The sequence below is a fragment of the Papio anubis genome, chromosome 16, assembly GCF_008728515.1.
Source record: "Papio anubis isolate 15944 chromosome 16, Panubis1.0, whole genome shotgun sequence".
Classification (NCBI taxonomy): Eukaryota; Metazoa; Chordata; class Mammalia; order Primates; family Cercopithecidae; genus Papio; species Papio anubis.
Window position 1 is genome coordinate 20,923,817 of NC_044991.1, and position 22,311 is coordinate 20,946,127.

The 22,311-nt window shown below is 52.0% G+C and overlaps 1 protein-coding gene across 9 annotated transcripts in view; it reads left to right on the plus strand.

The window, feature by feature from the left end:
• ASCC2 (activating signal cointegrator 1 complex subunit 2) overlaps positions 1 to 19,161 on the plus strand; it is a 51,546-nt gene extending 32,385 nt beyond the window's left edge. For all 9 annotated transcript variants that reach the window (XM_009217064.3, XM_003905406.4, XM_031656377.1 and 6 more), the window contains 9 exons: positions 132 to 206; positions 2,253 to 2,433; positions 5,146 to 5,360; positions 6,263 to 6,382; positions 14,097 to 14,196; positions 14,283 to 14,413; positions 15,260 to 15,359; positions 17,224 to 17,303; positions 18,586 to 19,161. In XM_009217064.3, the coding sequence (XP_009215328.1) occupies positions 132 to 206; positions 2,253 to 2,433; positions 5,146 to 5,360; positions 6,263 to 6,382; positions 14,097 to 14,196; positions 14,283 to 14,413; positions 15,260 to 15,359; positions 17,224 to 17,303; positions 18,586 to 18,757 (1,174 nt within the window). In that variant the 3' untranslated portion in view covers positions 18,758 to 19,161. The remainder of the gene's footprint in view (positions 1 to 131; positions 207 to 2,252; positions 2,434 to 5,145; positions 5,361 to 6,262; positions 6,383 to 14,096; positions 14,197 to 14,282; positions 14,414 to 15,259; positions 15,360 to 17,223; positions 17,304 to 18,585) is intronic.
• The last annotated feature ends 3,150 nt before the right edge of the window (positions 19,162 to 22,311 follow it).

Below are 22,311 nucleotides of genomic sequence, written 5' to 3' on the forward strand. Positions count from 1 at the left end.
ATAGAGCCCCCGCCATAGGCCCACCACAGCTCTAATAAGGTCGGGCAGTAGACACAGGGAGTGGCCTGCAGCAGCACAGTGTTCCTGTGGCCCCAGCCCTGTCCATCCCATCTGCTCTCCTCTGCCTACAGGTTCCTCCGGGACTATGATGCACTCTTCCCCGTGGCCGAAGACATCAGCTTGCTGCAGCAGGCCTCGTCAGTTTTGTATCCTTCTACCATAGCCCACTGCGACAGGGCCCAGCTTGACTAGGTCAGAAGTGAGACAGGCTGTTGGAACCCAGAGGAGTGGAAAGAGGTTTAGCCCCAGAACCCACGCGTGGGTCAGCCAGCTGTCCGAGGTGGCCTCCCAAGGTCCCAGCCTCGCCTTTTCTGTCTTTTCTTTCTTTCTTTCTTTTTTTTTTTTTTTCTTGAGATGGAGTCTCGCTCTGTCGCCCAGGCTGGAGTACAGTAGCGTGATCTTGGCTCACTGAGAGTTCACACCATTCTCCTGCCTCAGCCTCCCGAGTAGCTGGGACTACAGCCACCCGCCACCACACCCGGCTAATTTTTTGTATTTTTAGTAGAGACCGGGTTTCACCATGTTAGCCAAGATGGTCTCGATCTCCTGACCTCATGATCTGCCCCCCTCGGCCTCCCAAAGTGCTGGAATTGCAGGCATGAGCCAGCGTGCCCAGCCTTTTTTTTTTTTTTTTTTTTAATTTTATTTTTTGAGACAGAGTCTCTCTCTGTTGCCCAGGCTGGAGTGCAGTGGTGCAATTTTGGCTCACTGCAAGCTCCGTCTCCCAGGTTCACACCATTCTCCTGCCTCAGCCTCCCAAGTAGCTGGGACTACAGGCGCCCGCCTGTATTCTTTTGTATTTTTTTAGTAGAGATGGGGGCTAATTTTTTTGTATTTTTTTAGTAGAGACGGGGTTTCACCGTGTTAGCCAGTATGGTCTGTATCTCCTGACCTCGTGATCTGCCCGCCTCAGCCTCCCAAAGTGCTGGGATTACAGGCATGAGCCTCCACGCCCAGCCTCCCAGCCTTGCCTTTTCTAGAGAAGATGCCTGCTCTGATGCTTGGGGCAGGGGGGATGCAGTCCTAATTTTCCTATGTGTTTCCTGAACATCTGGGCCTATATGACCAAGATGGACTCAGCCCCTCCTCACAGCAGGAGGGGAGGTGGACAAGTAAACAGGCAGTTAGAGCATCACGTGGGAAGATTTCAGAGGGCAGGAAACCAGAGGAGGCGCCTCACCCAGCGGAGCTCCAGGTGGGGGTGTCAGATGGAAGTGATGTCCAAGCAGAAGAACAGCAGAAAGAGTGGGAGAGCACCAAGCTAGGAGCAAGGACAAGGACAAGAATGTTCCCAGTGGACAGAGGACAGAGAAAACAGGCTCCTTGGAGCCACAGACGTCATGTATAGAGTACAGGGGGCAGTCATTAAGGAGGGGTCTCCCAGGAGGAGGAATTGGGGTGTTGCAGGTGAGGTGAAGGCCAGCAATGTGCACAGCCCTGGGGTGACCATCACTAAGAAGTTTGGGGCTCTGTCCTGCAAGCGCTGGGGAGCGTGGAAGGTTGTGAAGCAGGAGGTGACATGGGCAGTTCTATACTTTGGAAAAGCTCTGTCTGGCACAGGGAAGAGAATGGACTGGCCCAGAACCACCATGAGGCTCAGGCCAGTGAGGAGGCTGTTGCTGGCATCCAAGCATGGGTGATGAGGGTTTGGACAAGAAGCAGAGTGAGAAAGTCTAAGGGAACTCTCAGATTTCTGGCTTCACAGTGCCCAGGGTGGTTGACAAGGAGGAAGGACGGGGAGGGGCAGCCTATGGGTCATTCTAGTGGTTGCAGTAGATTGCTCAGTCCTGCTTCAGGGAAACCTGATGGCCCACAACCTTTGCAGAATACCCTCAGCTAGTTGGACAGGAAGCCCAGTGGCAGTGGCCCTACCACGCCCTCCTCCTGGCAGTCAGTACAAAAGAAGAGCTGCTGGCTCGTCCAAACCTGTGCCCCAGGACACTGATGGCAGCCCTGGCCCTGTCTTTACTCAGAGCTGCTTTCTGCTGAGTGGCAGGCCCTAGGTTGTGAAGCCAGCATGGCTGTAGTCTGGCCCATTTTCCCATGCAGCCCAGGTGCCCATGATGCCCGCTTAGGTATAGCCCAGAAAGCCCCTGGCAGGAACCATGTGGTCAGATGCTGGGGAGGGACTGAGAAATTGTGCTGCTTCAGAGCTAGGAACCTAAGACAGACCCTTTAACAAGTCCTCACAGGGATGAGACGCGGACTGCCTACATCCTCCAGGCAGTCGAGAGTGCATGGGAAGGGGTGGACAGACGGAAAGCCACAGATGCTAAAGATCCATCGGTGACTGAGGAGCCTAATGGGGTCACGGTGATGGCAGAGGCAGTCAGTCAAGCGTCATCACACCCGGAGAACTCGGAGGAAGAGGAGGTATGTGTCTGGGTGGCACTTTTCCCTCTGCGCTTGTCCCTCCTTGGCCCCATCTGAGAGGCTGGGGCAGCAGGAAACCTCCCTTCTTTGCTTTTATACTCAGGGAAAAAGGTTTTTTGGGAATAGACAGCCTCAAGCAACTGGTCAGCTCTGTGCTGCCTTTAGAGGGTCCCAAGCCAGGGGCATGCTGGACTGGGTGTGAGGAGAGAGCAAGTTGCTTCAACTATCGAAACCTCAGCTTCCCCTCTATAAAATGAAGGGGCGAAACTTTCTGTGAATGTTTCCACGAGCCCTTCCCGGAGCTCTCCTCTCAACAGATAAAAGTGGAGCTCCTTTGGTTGCAACTGGGAACAGTGCCAAGTCCCATGGTTTGGCCTTCTCGGAAGCCCCTCAGTGGGGCTCCAGGATGCCACTGAACAAATGTAGAAACCTCGGATCTGGTGCCTTCTCTCCAGGCTTTACCAGGACTGGCCAAATCTGTGGCTGTCTTGATTGGCCACCAAGGCCAGGACTCCCCTGCATGTTGGGAGGCAGCATAAGAGTGGTGAAGACCACACAGACTCAAACCAGGCAGCTCAGGGGTGTGACCTGGTTCTACCACGTGGCAGCTGTATGGTCTTAGGCGCATCACTCACATTGAACCTTGGTTCCTCATCTGTAAGGTAGGGACAGATGCAGTGGCCACCTCCACGAGGTGCTGGGATTCCGAGAGCTATCACATGCCCAGGCTCACCCTGAGCCTGGCTGGCCTTCAGTGCTCCATTAACAAATGCCGCTGTCCTTCCTCCCAGACCCCAGGCCCTGTGATTCCTGCAGGGCCTTGGAAAACAATAGCCTCCTTCACCTTTTCCCACCCTCTTCCCCATTTCACTGCTTAGCAGACTCATGGAGATTTGTATTGTTGTGATCTGTAAATGTCCTTAAATTAAAAGGCTAACACAATTAAGTAATATTGAGCAATATATAAAATGCTTGCCCCTTACTTAAAAAGGAGATTATAGGCCAGGCACGGTGGCTCACACCTGTAATCCCAGCACTTTGGGAGGCCGAGGCGGGCGGATCACGAGGTCAGAAGATCGAGACCACGGTGAAACCCTGTCTCTACTAAAAATACAAAAAATTAGCCAGTTGCGGTAGTGTGCGCCTGTAGTCCCAGCTACTCGGGAGGCTGAGGCAGGAGAATGGTGTGAACCCGGGAGGCGGAGCTTGCAGCGAGCTGAGATCGTGCCACTGCACTCCAGCCTGGGTGACAGAGCGAGACTCCGTCTCAAAAAAAAAAAAGGAGATTATAATTTTATAATTAAAGGGGAGCATCTCCACACAGTCCAGCTCTGGTGGTTGCTGTTCGCCTCCAACGTCAGTCAACTTGTTAGAGTTGGAAAAGGACCTTGGATTAGTAGAAAGAATCGGTAGAAACCAGGGCTGTTTATGGAGGGCCTGGTCTGTGCCAGGTACTGTGCTCACTGGGTTTTGTGCCATCTTTGAACTATTTGAAACAACCCCATGAGGTAGGTGGTATAGGCCCATTTTATGAGGAGGAAACTGAGGTTCAGAGAGGGGAAGCACCCTACCCAAAGTCACACAGCCAGTAGCCCAGCTGGTAAGTCATACAGTCCCTTCAAAATTTTAATTTAATTTATTTATTTGGTTGGTTTGTTTTTGTTTTGTTTTGTTTTGTTTTGAGATTGAGTTTTACTCTTGTTGCCCAGGCTGGAGTGCAATAGTGCAATTTCTGCTCACTGTAACCTCCGCCTCCTGGGATCAAGCAATTCTCCTGCCTCAGCCTCCTGAGTAACTGGGATTATAGACACCCACCACCACACCCAGCTAATTTTTTGTATTTTTTTAGTAGAGATGGGGTTTCACTATGTTGGACAGGCTTGTCTCAAACTCCTGACCTCAGATGTTCCGCCTGGCTCAGCTTCCTAAAGTGCTGGGATTATAGACATGAGCACCACGCCCGGCCTAATTTATTTTATTTTTTATTTTTTGAGACAGGTTCTTGCTCTGTCACCCAGGCTGGAGTGCAGTGGCTTGATCAAGCTTACTGCAGCCTTGACCTCCTGGGATCAAGTGATCCTCCCACCTCAGCCTCCTAAGTAGCTGGGACCAAAGGCGCACGCCGCCATGCCTGGCTAATTTTTTTAGTAGAGACAGGGTTTCACTGTGTTACCCAGGCTGGTCTTGAACTCCTGAACTCAGGCAATCTACCTGTCTCGGCCTCCCAAAGTGCTAGGATTACAGGCATGAGCCACTACGCCCAGCCACCTGGCTACTTTTAAAATTTTTTTGAACTGATAGGGTCTTGCTCTGTTGCTCAGGCTGATCTAGCTCCTGAGCTCAAATAATTCTCTTGCCTCAGCCTCCCAAAGTGCTGGGATTACAGGTACGAGCGACTGTACCTGGCCTTAAATTTTTTTTATTTTTTGTTTATTTTCCTGGATATGTAGTAGGTGTATATATTTATAGGTTACATGAGATATTTTGATACAGGCATGCAATAATCATAACAATCACGAGCCCCCTTTTTCACAGAGAAAGAAATGGAGGCTCAGAGAGACTTGAGTCACTTGGCGAAGTTCTCACAGGCAGGAGGGGCAGTTCCAGGACTTGAACCAGATCCCTCATGCCTAGTCCAGTGCTGTTTGGGGCCTGTGGCCCTATCACCGGCCCACTTAGCCTTCCCCTTCTTGGCTCTGGCTCTCACTACAGTGCATGGGAGCAGCCGCGGCTGTGGGCCCTGCTGTGTGTGGGGTGGAGCTGGACTCACTCATCTCCCAAGTGAAGGACCTGCTGCCAGACCTTGGTGAGGGCTTCATCCTGGCCTGCCTGGAGTACTACCACTACGACCCAGAGCAGGCGATCAACAATATCCTGGAGGAGCGGCTGGCCCCCACCCTCAGCCAGCTGGACCGCAACCTAGACAGGTGGGAGAGACAGGTGGGAGGAGGCTCCCGCTGCCCAGGCTGCCTCAGGGTGGGGCCCCTTCCTCTCTTCCTTCCCTCATTTGTGGCCCAGGACTCAGCTTGTTCTCTCTTCCCAGCCATTTAAACTAAAGCCCTCTTTGGGGAAACATAAAAACCTTAGGCCCCACAGGAGTTTTTCACTTGCCCCAGGCAGGGCAGAGTATACACATCCCTGCCACACTTTGTGGGAAGGTTGATTAGAGCCATGGATGTGTCTTTAGGGATGTGACACAGAGTTGTTGAGCCCTTCTGATCCCCTACATTCCTGACCTGCCCCTGTCATTACCACGTTCCCACTAGATTTGTGAGAGAGGATGGCCACAGCTTCTCACTTTCATCACATCTACCATTTGTTTGGCCCACTGCTGCCCTGAAGGCCCCATGGGACAGCAGGAACCAGTGCCCGAAAGGGTGTGTCTTCCATAAGCAAGTGATGTTTACCAAATGAATGAGTGAAGTTAGCTTTGTGCCTTTGGACAAGTTCCTCAGCCTCCTTGTGCCACATTTTACAGATGAGGGCACTGAGGCACAATGACGTTGTGTGATCTGTGACTATTGATCTCATGGGACTATTACAAGCATTAAATGAGGGATAGCGCTTTTAAGAAACAGAAGGAAACCCTGCGTGAATGGCATGCAGGGTATGGAGGGGGAGCTTTGTTCGAGGTGTGGCTGCATACCCAGGCAGGGGCCAGGTCAGGCGGAGGCTTATCTCCCTCTTCAAGGTTTGAGATTGTGTCCTAGGAGTGTCTGTTGAAGGGGACTGAAAAATCCGATGGATTTAACACAGCAGGGAGGCGTGGGGTGCACGTTGCTTCAGCTGGCAGGGCCCCCTTAAATTGATCTCTGTGTCCCCCACCCAGAGAAATGAAACCAGACCCTACACCCCTGCTGACGTCTCGCCACAACGTCTTCCAGAATGACGAGTTTGATGTGTTCAGCAGGGACTCAGTAGACCTGAGCCGGGTGCACAAGGGCAAGAGGTGAGTGCAGTGGGCCATGCGGTTCTGATACCCCAACTCTGGAAGTGCAGAGAGGACACAGGGAAACCAAGGGCTCCATCTTCGCAGAACTGGACATGGAGTATCAGCATAGGGATCCCTTCACAACCCTAGACCTGTGCACCCCCAGTGGTTAGAAGCAGGTTCTCTAATGATCGGTCTTCAGGTTCTGACTCTGTGCAGGGAGGCTGTTAGTGAATCCCCCTTGTTGATAGCAAAAGGCCAGAAGGGCCAAAACTATCCCCACTTCCCTCCTTCTTACATCTTTAATGTGTTAACCATCAAATCACTGGTGGACAGTGCTTCCCAGAAACTACTCTTTGACCTGATTTTCCCCAGGCTGTGACAAAATGAGAAAATTAAGGACTTTGAGTGAGCTTTTCAGAAGGTGAACATATTCCACTTTAAGGCCTTTCTATTTATTTTTAGTTTATGTCCTTCCTACTTTTTTGGCATTGAAAAGTCCATTCATGATTTATTCATTTATTCAACAAATATTTGTCTAATACTTACAGCATTCTAGGCTCTGGATTAATTAGGTTCTGAGGATATAGTGGGGAGTGAAACAGACACGGCCCCTGCCCACGTGGAGTTTGCATTAATCAACTCATCAAACAAGCAACACCAAATCACAGATATAACAAATACTACAAGCTGGAGGTGCACAGAATTCTGAGCCTTTGGTAGGGCTTCACCCCAGGCAGGAAGGCTCCTCTGAGAACATGACATGGCACCGAGAGCTAAAAGGTGAGGAGGGGTAAGTTCTGCAAAGGAGGGAAGGAGAAGTTCCCAAGCAGAGTGAGCAACAGGGACAGTGGTCCCGAGGCCATAGTGAGTACAGCAAAGGGTCCCATGAACCGACAAGGCCGGCATGTTTTATGTTTTGAAAAGAGCAGGGCCGGGTGCGGCAGCTCATGCCTATAGTCCCAGCACTTTGGGAGGCCAAGGCAGGTGGATCACTTGAGCCCAGGAGTTCGAGAACAGCCTGGGCAACATGGTGAAGCCCCATATCTACAAGAAATACAAAAATTAGCCGTGTGTGCTGGCACACGCCTATAGTTCCAGCTATTCTGGAGGCTGAGGCGGTAAGATCACTTAAGCCCAGGAGGTCAAGGCTGCAGTGAGCTGTTATCATGCCACTGTACTCCAGCCTGGGTGACACAGTAAGAAACTGTCTCAAGAAAAAAAAAAAAAAAGAGTTCACTCAGCTTTGGAATGATGACCCATCAGAGGGACAGAGAGTCGGATGTATTGGTAAAGAGTACAACATCCAAGTGGAAAACTGCAAAATAAGATGTATTCTAGTCCCCCCGAGTTCTGCATGGAAGCTAGAAATCAGGGGACCTCTGGACAAGTACAGGTTGCTCTTTCACCATCACGTGGATGGGGATTGTGAGGTTCAGAGAGGGAGGAGACCAGTCAGCCTCATTCTTGTGGTAGGAGCCCCAGTGGTGGAAATGTCAGGTGCTTCTTCAGTTAGGGCCCTGTGTTGTTACCCCTCCCTAGGGCCGTTCACTGTTAAAAGCTTGGCTGGCTGAGGGCTTGGGGAACCGACGCAGGGCAACTACAAAGCCATCTGGCTGGCTGGACAGGAAGCACTTGCAAACTGCTTAGTCATACACATTGCAACACCCCCAGATCCCAGACTAGAGGTGTTATCCTGCATCATTGCGACATCCCCAGATCCCAGGCCAAAGATGTTATCCTGGACCAGTGGCCGCTTTCCAGGCCAGCATGACCCTCTGTAGCTCTAGCGGTGGGCAAGGAGCAGACAAGGGGTCCTCCAGGCTGGTAGAAGGCTGGCCCCCTGCTCCAATCCAGGGAGCCTGATTGGTAAGTTCCCCACGGAAGTTAGCCATCTCTGGACATGGCCTTTCACCTTGATCTGTGGTTTTGCCCAGGGCCCATGGTATTGTAAGGTCTCATCTCACCCCACGTAGGTCGTTAAGTCACCTATGAGCATTTGCCAAGGGGCTGGTCCCAGCTGTCAGGGTCAGCAGAGTGGCTGGCATTGAGGTGGCCAGGTTTCTGGAGCGCTGTGCCCTTGCTCCTGGGGCCCTCTGGGCTGCCATGCAGAGAGACTCATTGTGCTGGGTAGCCCAGGGGCTGCAGATTGCAAAGAGGCAAAGCCTCCATTCATGTGTTCATTATTTATTCATTCAGCAAATATTTATTAAGCGATTTACTAGCACCAGATCCTATGCTAGACACCAGGGAAACAGGGTGAGCTGGATACCCAGGCCTTGCCTTCAAACGATCATGAGGAAGACCATTAAACAAGTAAGGACAGAGTGGGAGGTGCTGGGTTGGGGTACACAGGAACTTCAGCAAGGACACATGTCCTAATCACATGAGAAATTAGGTAGGACACTGCAGATGGTACTGGAGTTAAAATGTGTTTGTTGTTGAATCAGATAGGCTGTTGTTGAACTGAGTGGCCTAAGTAGTAAGGAAATCTGTTCCCTTGCATGACAAGGCAGTGTAAGGTAGGGCAGTCTAGGCTTGGTTGAGCTATCATCCAGAATGTATCTTTCCTTTCTCTTGGGGCCTCACTTCATGGTCAGGCTACTTCCTTTGAGGCTGCAGTAGGGGCTGCAGCAGGAGCTGTTTCTACTATGGCTTCCAGACATGACAGTGCCAGGAGATAGTCCAGACCAGGTCTTCCTGTGTCTCTCCTAGAGACTAGGGTACCTTTCCCAGAAGTCTCCAATACCCCTCATATCTCATCAGGAAAACCAAGTCACAGAGTCCAGGCCTGTAGCTCCAGGGTCCAATGGAAAGGTAGAAAGACCTAAAGAAAATGTAGGGTCTGTTTGGAGAATAGGTGAGGTGCAGCATGGCTATTGTGGAGACATCAATACATGTGCTACAGGTATATCATAGCCAGTGAAGGAGTCAGTGGGCAAGAGGCAGGGTCCCCTAATGCCTTTGGACAATTCCATGGTGCCCTGGAAGATAATATGTGTTCTAAAAATGTGCCGGCCGGGCATAGTGACTCATGCCTGTAATCCCTGCACTTTGGGAGGCCGAGATGGGGGAATCAGCTGAGGTCAGGAGTTCAAAACCAGCCTGGCCAACATGGTGAAACCCCATCTCTACTAAAAATACAAAAAATTAGCCGGGTGTGGTGGCAGGTGTCTGTAATCCCAGCTACTTGGGAGGCTGAGGCAGGAGAATCGCTTGAACCTGGGAGGCGGAGGTTGTGGTGAGCCGAGATCGGGCCATTGCACTCCAGCTTGGGCAACAAGAGTGAAACCCCGTCTCAAAAAATAATTTAAATTTTTTTTAAATGTCTGTGCCCTTGGTCTGCCTTTTGGGGAGTCACAGAGCACATTAAGGCTCTGAAAAGTCCTGTAGTAAAAGAAACAGGATTCACTTTGTTGAGCCCAGAAGGTGCTGGATCTACTTCTACATGTCATCTTATTTCTTTCTCACATCAGCCCTGGGAAGTGGGCGCCGAGAGAAGGAACTGAGACTTAGCGAGGATGAGGGACTTGCCTGTGGTCACACAGCCCAGGAAGTGGCAAAGCAGACCTGAAGCAGGAGACCTATGCCTGGCCCTGGCTCTGCTCTTAGTAGCTGTGTGACCTTAAGAGGGTTGCTCTGCCTCTCTGGATCCCCTGATTCTTCACCTGGAAAAGGAGTCTGTTGCTTCTGCAGGCTCTTTAGAAGTTCAAAGGCAGGGGTCACCCTGCTAAGGACCAGTTTGAATTGGGCCTTGAAGGACAGGCTTGAGTAGATGAGGAAGGGAAAGGTGGTGAGGTTTCAGGGGAACCCGCATGTTCCCTGGGCTTGCTTCCAACTTGGAGGCTGAGGAAGCTACCTGCTCCAGCGGGTCTCTGCAGCCACCATTGCCTGTGTTTCCAAGCTTGACTGAAGTTCTGGCCTCTAATGCATCTTCTCCCAGCTGACTTTGATCCTGATTTTTCTTTTTCCTTACTGGCTCCAAATGATGTCTGGGGCCAAGGTTACACCTCCCTGGACAGGCTGCCCGGGTGCCTGGGTTTCACTGTCCCTACCTGTGTCTTCTTCCAGGGCACAGCTAGGGTGGGTGGAGCTTGCCATGCTTCTCTGCCTGGCCCTGCCAGGAAGCCACATAACCAGAGGCTACATAGCATGGAAGAACTGCCCCACTGCACAGAACCAGGGACGGGATGGACCAGAAGCCGAAGGTGTAGCAGAAAGAATGGTGACGCCTCTCATTCTTCCTCAGTCTCATGGCCCAGCGCAGGTCCTGGAAGCTATTAGGCCCTTAGGAAATATGTGTCAAATGCATGGATGTGCTCCTACCAGTGGCACCTACCGCCTGAACAAGCTTGGGCTCCTTTTTCTTCCTCTCTATCTCTTTTTCAACTTAGCGAAGAAAGCCAGGTACAGGGCCAAGGTCACAGTCACAGGCCCCTTCCCTGGTGGATGTGAAAGATTTCTTTGAACTGAGATTTCTCCCTGGTCTAAATCAAGTGCACCATCCCTCCTGCCATACCCTGGGGCTCCTGGTCCAGTCAAGTAGCCTCCTACCGTGGAACCTCCATTACCCCTTCCTACAGATGCCCCGCCAGTCCTCCTGAACCAAGTTCATTCCTTTTGTTTCCAGGGCCTCTGTTCAGCACATTTTGTGTTGATTGGTCTGTCATCCCCACTACACTGAGTTCATGAGGGCAGAGCTATATTTTCTTCATTTCTGAATCTCTCCCCAACTCAGCCTCATACCTTGCCTGGCACAGAGCAGGTCTTTAATAAAGACTACTGAAAAAAAAAAATACAAAATATTAGCCGAGCTTGGTGGCACACACCTGTAGTCCCAGCTACTCAGGAGGCTAAGGCAGGAGAATTGCTTGAACCTGGTTGGCAGAGGTTGCAGTGAGCTGAGATCGCGCCACTGCACTCCAGCCTTGGCAACAGAGTGAGACTCTGTCTCAGAAAAAAAAAAAAAAAAAAAAAAAGACGTGAAGGGAGGCAAACCGTTGTCCACCACGCTGAAGGCTGCAGTCCTGACCTGCCCTGGCTGCCAGGCAGACAGCCCGACAGACTGAGACGGACTCAGACGCCTGCCTCTCCCTGCACCAAAAGCCAGTTAATAGAAGATTTTTGTGGAAGCTGTGTTTGGCTTTGTGTCTTGTCTTTTTTTTTATTATCTTACCCTTGATACATTCCAGAGACCCAATTTCACAGCTAAGCTGGATTTTCTTGCCTGGCATCTCATACTGATTTTCCCCTGCAGGGCTAGAAGCTACATTCCACAGGCCTGGGTATGTTTCTGACAAGCCAGGTGTTTTCACAGGTTTGCAAAGCCACAAGTTAAGAAGCCTCAGTCTCTGCCGAGCTCAGCTCACTTGTGACCCAAACATGTCCCTTCCCCCACCCAGTGCACCCGAGTTTCCTCACCTTTTTGTTTGTTTGTTTTGTTTTGTTCTGAGACGGAGTCTAGTTCTGTCTCCCAGGCTGGAGTGCAGTGGCGCAATCTCGGCTCACTGCAAGCTCCGCCTCCTGGGTTCACCGGGTGCCACCATTCTCCTGCCTCAGCCTCCCGAGTAGCTGGGACCACAGGTGCCCACCACCACGCCCAGCTAATTTTTTGTATTTTTTAGTAGAGACGGGGTTTCACTGTGTTCGCCAGGATGGTCTTGATCTCCTGACCTCGCGATCCGCCCGCCTCGGCCTCCCAAAGTGCTGGGATTATAGGCATGAGCCACCGCGTCCGGCCCCGGGTTTCCTCACGTGTAACATGACTGGAGTTGGGCTTCCAAACATTTTCTTCCAGTTAAATTTTACATGGAAACTTGAGCTGTGGAAGAGACAGAAGGCTGCTGTGGTGAGGTGGGGGTGATAGGAAGAGGACTGAGCCTCCCACCTTTTCTTACATCCCAAAGGTCCCTAGGGCTCCCTTGAGCTCAGTCAGAAAGCCACATGTGGCCTTGCTGCTTCTTAAATTTTTGTTTGTTGGCAAGGAAAGGTCATTTTTGAAAAAACAATAAACAAGTAAAAATTTTAAAATGAAAAAAATTTTTGTTTAAGTGATCCAGTCTGGGCACAGTAGCTCACACCTGTAATCCCAGCACTTTGGAAGGCTGAAGCAGAGGATCACTTGAGCCCAGGAGTTCAAGCCCAGCCTGAGCAATATAGTGAGACCCTGTCTCTACAAAAAAAATTTAAAAATTAGGCCGGGCGCGGTGGCTCATTCCTGTAATCCTAGCACTTTGGGAGGTTGAGGCAAGCGGATCACTTGAGGCCAGGAGTTCCAGACCAGCCTGGCCCACATGGCAGATATTCCATCTCTATAAAAAAATACAAAAATTAGCCAGGCATGGTGGCATGCGCCTGTACTCCCAACTACTCAGGAGCTTGAGGCACGAGAATCGCTTGAGCTCAGGAGGCAGAAGTTGCAGTGAGCCAAGATCGTATCATTGCACTGTAGCCTGTAACAAAAAAAAAGATTTAAACAACTCCAAGTGCTTCCAAGCAGTAACCACTGTCATTTGGTGAGGGGCTTACTAGCCTTCTCTCTGCATTGACATGCATAGGTGCGTGGCCATAGAAACAGAGTTAGTGTGGTTTGCTTTTGGGATCATACTGTATGCATTTTTCCTGTAGCTTGCTTTTTTTCCTTGGGAATAAATGAGAATTCTTTCCGAGTTAGTACAAATAGATCAATGTCTTTCTTGACAACTGCCACACAGTGATCTGTAATTTAGATGTGGCACAGTTCATTTGGCTCTTTCACTCATGATGGACATTAGTTGCTTTCCATTTTTCACTGTTGCGAACAATGCTGAAAAGAAAATCCCTAATCACACCTCTGTACACACAGTCAGTGTTTCTTTAGGGTCCATGCCTTGACAGGGAATATCCTGGTTGAAAGGTGAGCACATTTTACCTTTTTTATTTATTTATTTTTTTGAGACAGAGTCTCGCTCTGTCGCCCAGGCTGGAGTGCAGTGGCGTGATCTCGGCTCACTGCAACCTCTGCCTCACAGATTCAAGCGATTCTCCTGCCTCAGCCTCCTGTGTAGCTGGGATTACAGGCACCCACCACTATGCCCCGCTAATTTTTGTATTTTTAGTAGAGACAGGGTTTCACTGTCTTGGCCAGGCTGGTCTTGAACTTCTGACCTGGTGATCCACCCGCCTCGGCCTCCCAAAGTGTTGGGATTACAGGAGTGAGCCACTGCATCTGGCCCCATTTTACCTTTTAACAGTGGCTCTTGGCCTGGCACAGTGGCTCACACCTGTAATCCCAGCACTTTGGGAGGCTGAGGTGGGGGGATCACTTGCGGTCAGGAGTTTGAGGCCAACCAGGCCAACATGGTGAAACCCCATCTCTAATAAAAATGCAAAAATTAACTGGGTGTGTAGTCCCAGCTATACGGGAGGCTGAGACAGAAGAATTGCTTGAACCTGGGAGGCAGAGGTTGCAGTGAGCCGAGATTGTGCCACTGCACTTCAGCCTGGGCAACAGAAAACAAAGAAAAAACAATGGCTCTTGGGATGCCCTCTAAAGTGACTGGAGCCATCCTTATGGGCACCAGCAGCAGTGAGAGTCCCACCTTCCCACGCCCTCACCAAGGCTTGATTTCATTTGTCTCTGTGACAGTCTGAGGGCTGGAGCAGTTAAGCCTGTGGTCTATGGACCCTCCGTACCCTGTGACCTTCCAAGCCTGATGGTTTTCCTTCCTCTCTTTCTGCTGTTCCTTCTCAGCACCAGGAAGGAGGAAAACACGCGGAGTTTGCTGAACGACAAGCGTGCAGTGGCAGCACAGCGGCAGCGCTACGAGCAGTACAGCGTGGTAGTGGAGGAGGTAGGCTACCAAGGCCAGGTCTCTGCAGGGCCGGGGAGACCGGGCCAGCCCCTGAGCCCCCCAAACCCATGCTTATGTCATTGCAGGTGCCACTGCAGCCAGGCGAGAGCCTGCCCTACCACAGTGTCTACTACGAGGATGAGTACGATGACACATACGATGGCAACCAGGTGGGCGCCAATGATGCAGACTCAGACGACGAGCTCATCAGCCGCAGGTGAGGCTGTAGAGGGGGTGGCATTCCAGGGCAGAGCAGCTCGCAGGCCTGTGGGGCTCCCTCACCCACTTGTTTACACAGATGTGGCAGATCCAGGGCCCAAACCCAGTCCTCCTGACTCCTAATCCAGTGCTCCTCCACCCCCCAGCCCACCCTAAATGGGGCAACATTTATTCGGTGTCATGCAGTAGCTTTGCATTTTTCTTTTTTGAGACAGAGTTTCCCTCTGTCGCCCAGGCTGGAGTGCAGTGATGGAATCATGGCTGACTGCAGCCTTGGTCTCCTGGACTACAAGTGATCGTCCCACCTCAGCCTCCTGAGTAGCTGGGACTACAGGTGTGGTGCGCACTGCCACACCCCGCCACGCACCTCCACACCCTGCTAGCTCTTCTCTTTTTTGCAGATGTGGGGTTCTCACTATGTTGCCTGGACTAGTCTCACTTCCTGGGCTCAAGCAGTCCTTCCACCTCAACCTCCCAAAGTGTGGGCATTACAGGCGTGAGCCACCGCGTGCAGTCCGTTTTTCTTCTTAATTGAATAAAACGTTTTCAGGTGGAATGTTACAGCGATTTCCCCAATACAAAGCAGAGCTGTCCTGACTAAAGAGAGAACTGGAGACCCTCCCGGCCCCATCTCAGCCTCCCCCTGAACCCCCACCTCAAATTCTGTTAACCTCAGAGAATCCAGGGGCTGGAGCAAAGCTGGCTTGAAACCCCTTTGGTTTTTCTCAGCCTCCTGAGCCCTCCTTGGCTGAGCCCCCTCTCACCCAGCCAGGTTCCCTCCTCCTTGTGGCTCTTGCTCCTGGTTGAACTTTGTCTTTGATCTCATTTCTCTCCACACCCTCAGGCCATTCACCATCCCTCAGGTGCTGAGAACCAAAGTGCCTAGAGAAGGGCAGGAGGAGGATGACGACGATGAGGAAGAGGAGGCTGACGAGGCTCCCAAGGTACCTCCCTGGCAGGTGGCAGATGAAGGCGAAAGTGCAGTTCTGAAGGGTGAATCAGAAGTGCCCCTCACCCCTCCCTACATCTGGCCGTGAGGCAGCCCCAGCGTCACTGGCAGGGACAGGAGGAGTCACGTTGAGCCCAGGATGTCTGCTTGGAGAGCTGCTGGCTTAGAACTCACTTCTGCTGCCCACTAGTGAGGACCCAGGGGACAGATTAAAGGCAGGGCCTCTGAGCCGCCAGCTTCATTATTAGGCCCAGGAGCCTGGGGGTCAGGAGAAGGGCAGTTACCAGCACCGTGCCCAGGATGGCAATTCTTAAAATCAGAGAGGAGTTAGAGCCCAAGGGCCCTGGGAGGTCATCTGGATCAGTAGGTTAGAAAATTCTACTTTTTAGCAGCTAAACTTTTTATTTGAATGAAATCTTAACTGGAACCTCAACATATAGAATAGATAAAAGCGGTACTACTCAGGTGACGGGGCAGCAACCTGGGATCATGCCCCACACAAGGGTGACAAATTCAGATGTTTCTGGGGCCGGGTCACCAACGGCAATGAGTAGCGGGGCCTGGTGGGGACTGCGCTGAGCAGCGGGAAGCACATGCCCTGCCTCAGGGGCTCCTCGGTGGAAGCATAGACTCAGGGTTTCCACAGATCTCTCTGCTTCTCAGGCAAGGGGTCAGCCCAGATTTTTATGTAAAACCTACCAGTTTTGTGTGTGTGTGTTTTGTTGTTTTGGAGATGGAGTCCCACTTCTATCCTCCAGGCAGGAGTGCAATGGCGCGATCTTGGCTCACTGCAACCTCCGCCTCCCAGATTCAAGTGATTCTCCTGCTTCAGGCTCCCAAGGAGCTGGGATTACAGGAGCTCACCACCACACCCGGCTAATTTTTTGTATTTTCAATAGAGACGGGATTTCACCATGTTGGCCAAGCTGGTCTCCAACGCCTGACCTCAGGTGATCCACCCGCCTCGGCCTCCCAAAGTGCTGGGATTACAGGCGTGAGCCACCATGCCCAGTCTTCTTGTTGTTTGTAGAGACAGAGTCTTGCTTTGTCACCCAGGCTGGGGTGCAGTGGTATAGTCATGGCTCATTACAGCCTCAAACTCCCAGGCCCAAGCAATCCTCCCACCTCAGCTTCCCAAGTAGCTGGGATTATGGGCTCACACTACCACGCCTGGCTAGTTTTTATATGTTTTTGTAGAGATGGGATCTCACAGTGTTGCCCAGGCTGGTCTCAAACTCCTGGACTCAAGCGATCTTCCCACCTAGACCTCCCAAAGTGCTGGGATTACAGATGTAAACTACAGTGCCTGGCCTTTTTTTTTTCCTTTTTAAAGCTACTGGCCACCAAAACCTGTCTGTGGTTCCTAGGTCCCGGTTTTTCCTTGCACTATTGGCACAGAAGGCTGTCCTTGAGAGTGGGCACTCTCACACATGCTGCTGGTGGTGCCAGAGTGAGGCCTAGGCCTGCAGCTCCCAGGACCACTCAGCTCCCAGGGGTGGCTCCCACAGCCTTCAGGGCCCTTCATGGCCTCTCACAGTGGCCATCCTGGCCTCCCCGACACTCCCATTTGTCATTGTTTTGCCATAACTATGGTCTATCCACTCTACCAGCCTGTCCAGGAAGCCTCAGTCCCTTCAGCTGCCACCTGCTCAGGGAAGAGGTGGGGCAGGGGGCTCCTAATGGAAACCTCAGACCACAGTAATCCCGCTCCATTCCTGGGCATTGCTCTGCCAGGCTGCAGCTTCCCCCCACACATGACATGGAGGCATCGACAAGATTCACTTGAGCAGGGCCTCACTGCCGCTTAGGAAAATGCGGCAGCTCCTGACTCCAGATTTGGTCTTGTCTCCCTTCCACAGCCTGACCATTTCATGCAGGACCCTGCAGTGCTGAGAGAGAAAGCAGAAGCCAGGCGCATGGCCTTTCTCGCCAAGAAGGGGTGAGCATTCAAGGGGCTGCTTCTAGGGGGACCCCTCCCAGCATCTGGGGAGGGCCCAACCAGCCACCCAGGAAACCCACACGTACACCCTAAGTGCTCCATGTGTATTTAGTTCTCACGACAACCCTGTGAAGTAGCTACCATTATCACTATCCTCATTTGACAGATGAAAAAACTCAGGCCCAGAGACGTTAGGTAACCAGCCAGAGGTCACACAGCTAGTACGTGACAGAGCAAAGATGGAGCCCAGATGGCTCAGCTCCAGGGTCCCCACTCATAACCATTATTTGGTGAACACAGGAGGGGATTTATTACCCAATGCGTCCAGGGCTAGCTGATATCAGGCAGAGTGTAAATGTGAGAGAGCTCAGACAGACACACACATATCCTTTCCGGCTGATAGAGGTATGGAAGTGAGGGGCACTTGAGCTGGGCCCCTAAGGGTGAAAAGGGCTCAGAGGAGTTTGTCATATGAGGGCAGAAAAGAAAGCAGGCATAGTCAGGAGAGGGATCTTTGAGGGGAACTGAGATCAGTACCTAGAGACTCCTCATCCAGGCCCCGCATCTTCCCAGTGAGGAAATATTCAGAGGGGCCAAGGATCTGCCTCCACCTAAGGCCAAGCCAGGAGTAAAAGCCCACTCCCCGATCCTGGCCCTAGGCTTCATGCAGCACTGTCTACTGGGTGCAGGAGGCCTGGCCACAGGGAAGGCATGTGGATTTCATTTTGAGGGCAGTGGGGAGCCACACAAGGTTGTTGAGCAGGGAGCAGAGCAACCCTGACTTCTCATCCATCCCAACCCCGAGTGCAGAGCTCTGGCAAATCCCGGTGGTCGAGATGGTCTGAAAGGGCCCTAGGTCGCATCTGTGAGTGCTCTTGGTCTTTGGAGGCTGCCAAGCAAAGCCCTAGGGTGGAGAACAGGAGTAATGTCTCAGCTGCAGCATGTGGCCCCAGACGGAGAGAGGAGGAGACCCCCCCCAAAGCCCGCCCCGTCTCCTGTGCGCTGTGTCAGCTCTCTAGCTGTGCCTCCGCTACACATAGCAATGGGGGCACCTGGAAGCAAGGCCGAGAGAAGAGAAAACACCAGGCTCGGGGCTGGTCAGAGCCCCAGGGCCCTGCCCCTGCCGGGCTCCATCTCTCCTTCCATCTGAAGTTGGGACATGGGTGACCCAGCCCAGTCTGCGTGTCCTTTCCCAGTGAACACCAAGGCAGGCTGTGCGCTCTCCCTGCCAGAGCCTCTTCCGGCTGACAGATTCTTGTGGGGTGGGTTGTGTCTCCCTCAGGTACCGGCATGACAGCTCAACAGCAGTAGCCGGCAGCCCCCGGGGCCATGGGCAGAGCCGCGAGACAACCCAGGAACGCAGGAAGAAGGAAGCCAACAAGGCAACAAGAGCCAACCACAACCGGAGAACGATGGCTGACCGCAAGAGGAGCAAAGGCATGATCCCATCCTGAGGCCTCGTGCAGGGCCAGCGGGGAGGCAGCGGCACCAGACTCACCAGGCTGCGCTCCCATTGCCTGGGGCCTCCTCACCAGGGTCCCCAAGTTCAACTCGACCCCTCAACAGCCTCAGCTTTGCAGCCCGAGAAGGCCGCCTCTCATCTACCAGCCAGCCATGAGCGCCTTCCTGCAGAACACACAGTGCCTTATGCCACAGCCGAAGAATCCATGGGGCCGGCAAGCAGGCACCTTCCCCCAGCCGTGCTGGTGGGAAAGGGACAGGCATGGAGTCCCAAGGCAAGCGCCGCAAACCTCGGGCCACAAGACACCACTTCCCCTTTACCCTGGACAGCAGGAAACCTGTATATTCAAAAACAGAAAGAGGCCTGCTAATAAAATTTTTGACCCTTTCAAACGAAGATCCGTGTATGCCCATGACCCACATTCCCTGTGTCTCATTCTTCAGGGACGGCCGCCAGTTGGAGGGCAGGATGGTCAGTCAGAATGGTCAGGTGCTCTCTCCATCAGCCTCTTGCTTGCGGCTCCTGTAACCCCCCTAATGCTGCTCTGCATTGCTGTGTGACCCCAGACTGTCACCCCCTTCTCTGAGCCTCCAGTCCTTGCTAGTGGAATGAAGGGCTGGGTGGGGGGAGCCCCTGTGGTCCTTTCCATTTTCTCATTCAGTTATGACAGCTCCACCGTAGGAGGTAGGGACCATTTTCAGCCCCGTAGTGCAGGTGAGGAAAATGAGGCACCAAGGGCTGAAGGCACCTGCCCCGGCCACAGCTAGAAAGTGGCAGAACAGGAATTGGACCCTGGCCTTTATAGGGCTATAGACCCTGTAGGTGGTGTCATCTCCATCTCACAACAGGCGCAAGGACATTCAGCCAGTGGCAGAGGCAGCACCCAAACTCGGCACCTCGTGGTTGCATCTGCACTGTAATAAATCCCCCCAAATCCAGAGTTCACACAGAAACCTGAAGAAACAAGTGAGAACGTCACTGCCCAGCCCTGTCGAAGTGAGTGGGACTTGGTTCCTCAAAGCCCCTTCCCAGGCAGGGCCAACCAGTTCCTAGTGTGGCAGCAGCTGCCAGGCCACCATGCATGTTGTCAGTGGCGAGTCAACAGTGGGGCATTGACTGGGCTGACCCTAGCCCAGCCCAGCCTGGAGCCCCATCCTGTCAGCGGAAGCCAGGGCCCATGCCTGGCTGGACCTTGACAAATCACCCTGGATGCTGGTGCAATTTATTTGCACGTGCTTAGGATGAGAGTCTGAAGCAGAGGCAGACAGGCACTTGATGGATTGGTTTTGTTAGGTCAGCCCACACAAGTGAAAATCAATAGCAATCCCTCTGCCTTGCCAGCTCTCTTGGTCTATTTGAGATGCAGAGCAGATACGGGGATGCTGTCCTCCCCCTGAGCTGCTGAATTAGCTGAGATCAGGCCCAGGGTCAGCCGTCCTGACGGGCAGCAGGAAGACTCTGTTTCCTCCTGGAGGCATTTGCCAGGGACCTCCCTGAACTCCTCAGGTCCAGTGCTTGTCCCTGGAGCAAGGCAAGGTGAGTTGGGAGTTCCCAGGATTTACTGGTCTTACCCGTTCCTGTTCACACAGCCCCTCTCACCTTCTCTTAGTCTCTATACCTCCCACCCACCCAGACTGGTGTTCAGGCCTCATGTGAAAATCCTGGTTTAAAGGATTTGAGGCGGCGGCAGTTTTTCAAATTTTTTAGAATATAGTGCCAGGTCAAACTTCATCTCCCTTGAGGAACTACTACTTTCTCGTTTCAGATCTCAAAAGCACTCTTTCAGGGGTGCTTTGAAAACAGCTCAGGGGCTATCCAGAATGGTGTTCCTACACCTACCGCCTTGCCTCTCAGGGCCTCAGTTTTCCCATCTGTACAGTGATCCAGTTGGACTGGATGAAATATTTCCACTTGGTGCCAATTAAATCCTCTGAAGAGATCCCAAGGTTTAATTAACATTGGCAGCTGCTCCAGCCTGTGCAAGAGTGAGACCCAATCCCTACAGAAAATAATAAATAAGGTGGGTATGGTGGTACACACCTGTAGTCCCAGCTACGCAGGAGGCTGAGGCTGGAGGATTCACTTGAGCCCAGGAGTTGGAGGCTGCAGTGAGCTATAATCATGCCATTGCACTCCAGCCTGGGCAACGAGTGAGACCTTGTCTTTTTTTTTTGAGACGGAGTCTTGCTCTGTCACCCAGGCTGGAGTGCAGTGGCACGATCTCAGCTCACAACCACCTCTGCTTCCCAGGTTCCAGCAATGCTGCTGCCTCAGCCACCTGAGTAGCTGGGATTACAGGCACATGCCACCATGCCCGGCTAATTTTTGTATTTGTAGTAGAGATGGGGTTTCACCATGTTGGCCAGGCTTGTTGGCCAGGCTGGTCTCGAACTCCTGACCTCATGATATGCCCACCTCGGCCTCCCAAAGTGCTGTGATTAAAAGCGTGAGCCACTGCACCCAGCCAGAGACCTTGTCTCTTAAAAAGAAAAAAAAAAATTGCAGCTGCGTAAGTGTTAGAAGCAAAGTGGGGTTGGAAATGCCTGCTGGGTCACTGCATCCCACCTCCCCACTGCTGCTTCTACACAGTTATTTTCTAAGTGGCTTCTCTAGGCCCTGGCAAAGAGCACGACTACCACATTTGCCGGCAAGCTTTGAAGACCTTGTGTCTCCAAGAGGACTTAAGACTCCAGTGTCTTTGTTCCTAGTCCGTGGGTGGCAATGTCGTGGGCATGTGTGTTTGAACAGTGCTTCTGTGCCTCTGTGAGGTGGTGGGGCAGAGCCTGTCCTTGTTTACTAAAAGGGACCTGAGAGTCTCCACAGGGGTGGGAGGACGGGTTAGGCTTAAAGAGCCAGGTGCAGTCTGGAAGAAGAAAGGATTGGTGAGAACTTGCATGGCCCTGCCATGCCAGGAGCTTGGGTAAAATCATACAGGGAGGGAAACAAAAAACTAATAAAAGTCAATACTCAAGAAATGCAGGGGGGTAACTCGAGCACCTCTGTAAAGAAAAAAAAGCAAACGAAAAATGCAAGGGGGTGTTGTGTAGCCATTTAAAATGGTATCGACAGACTTGGTAGTGACATGGGAAACTAAATATTCAAGAATTTTTAAAAGTGGAATACATGATTGTGTGATGCACTATGATTGTGAAAATGTTAATTTCTTTTTTCTCATACAAACCAAGCAAGTCTGGAAGGGAATGTGCATAAATGAAAATAATAGAGGCCGGGCATGGTGGCTCACACCTATAATCTCAGCACTTTGGGAGGCTGGGGCAAGTGGATCACCTGAAGTCAGGAGTTCGAGACCAGCCTGGCCAACAGAGCGAAACCCCATCTCTACTAAAAATACAAAAAGTAGCCGGGGGTGGTGGCATGCACCTGTAATCCCAGCCACCCAGGAGGCTGAGGCAGGAGAATCGCTTGAACCCAGGAGGCAGAGGTTGCAGTGAGCAGATTGCACTCCAGCCTGGGCGACAGAGCGAGACTGTCTCAAAATAATAATAATAATAATTTAATTAATTAAAAAACAAGAGTTAGCCAGGC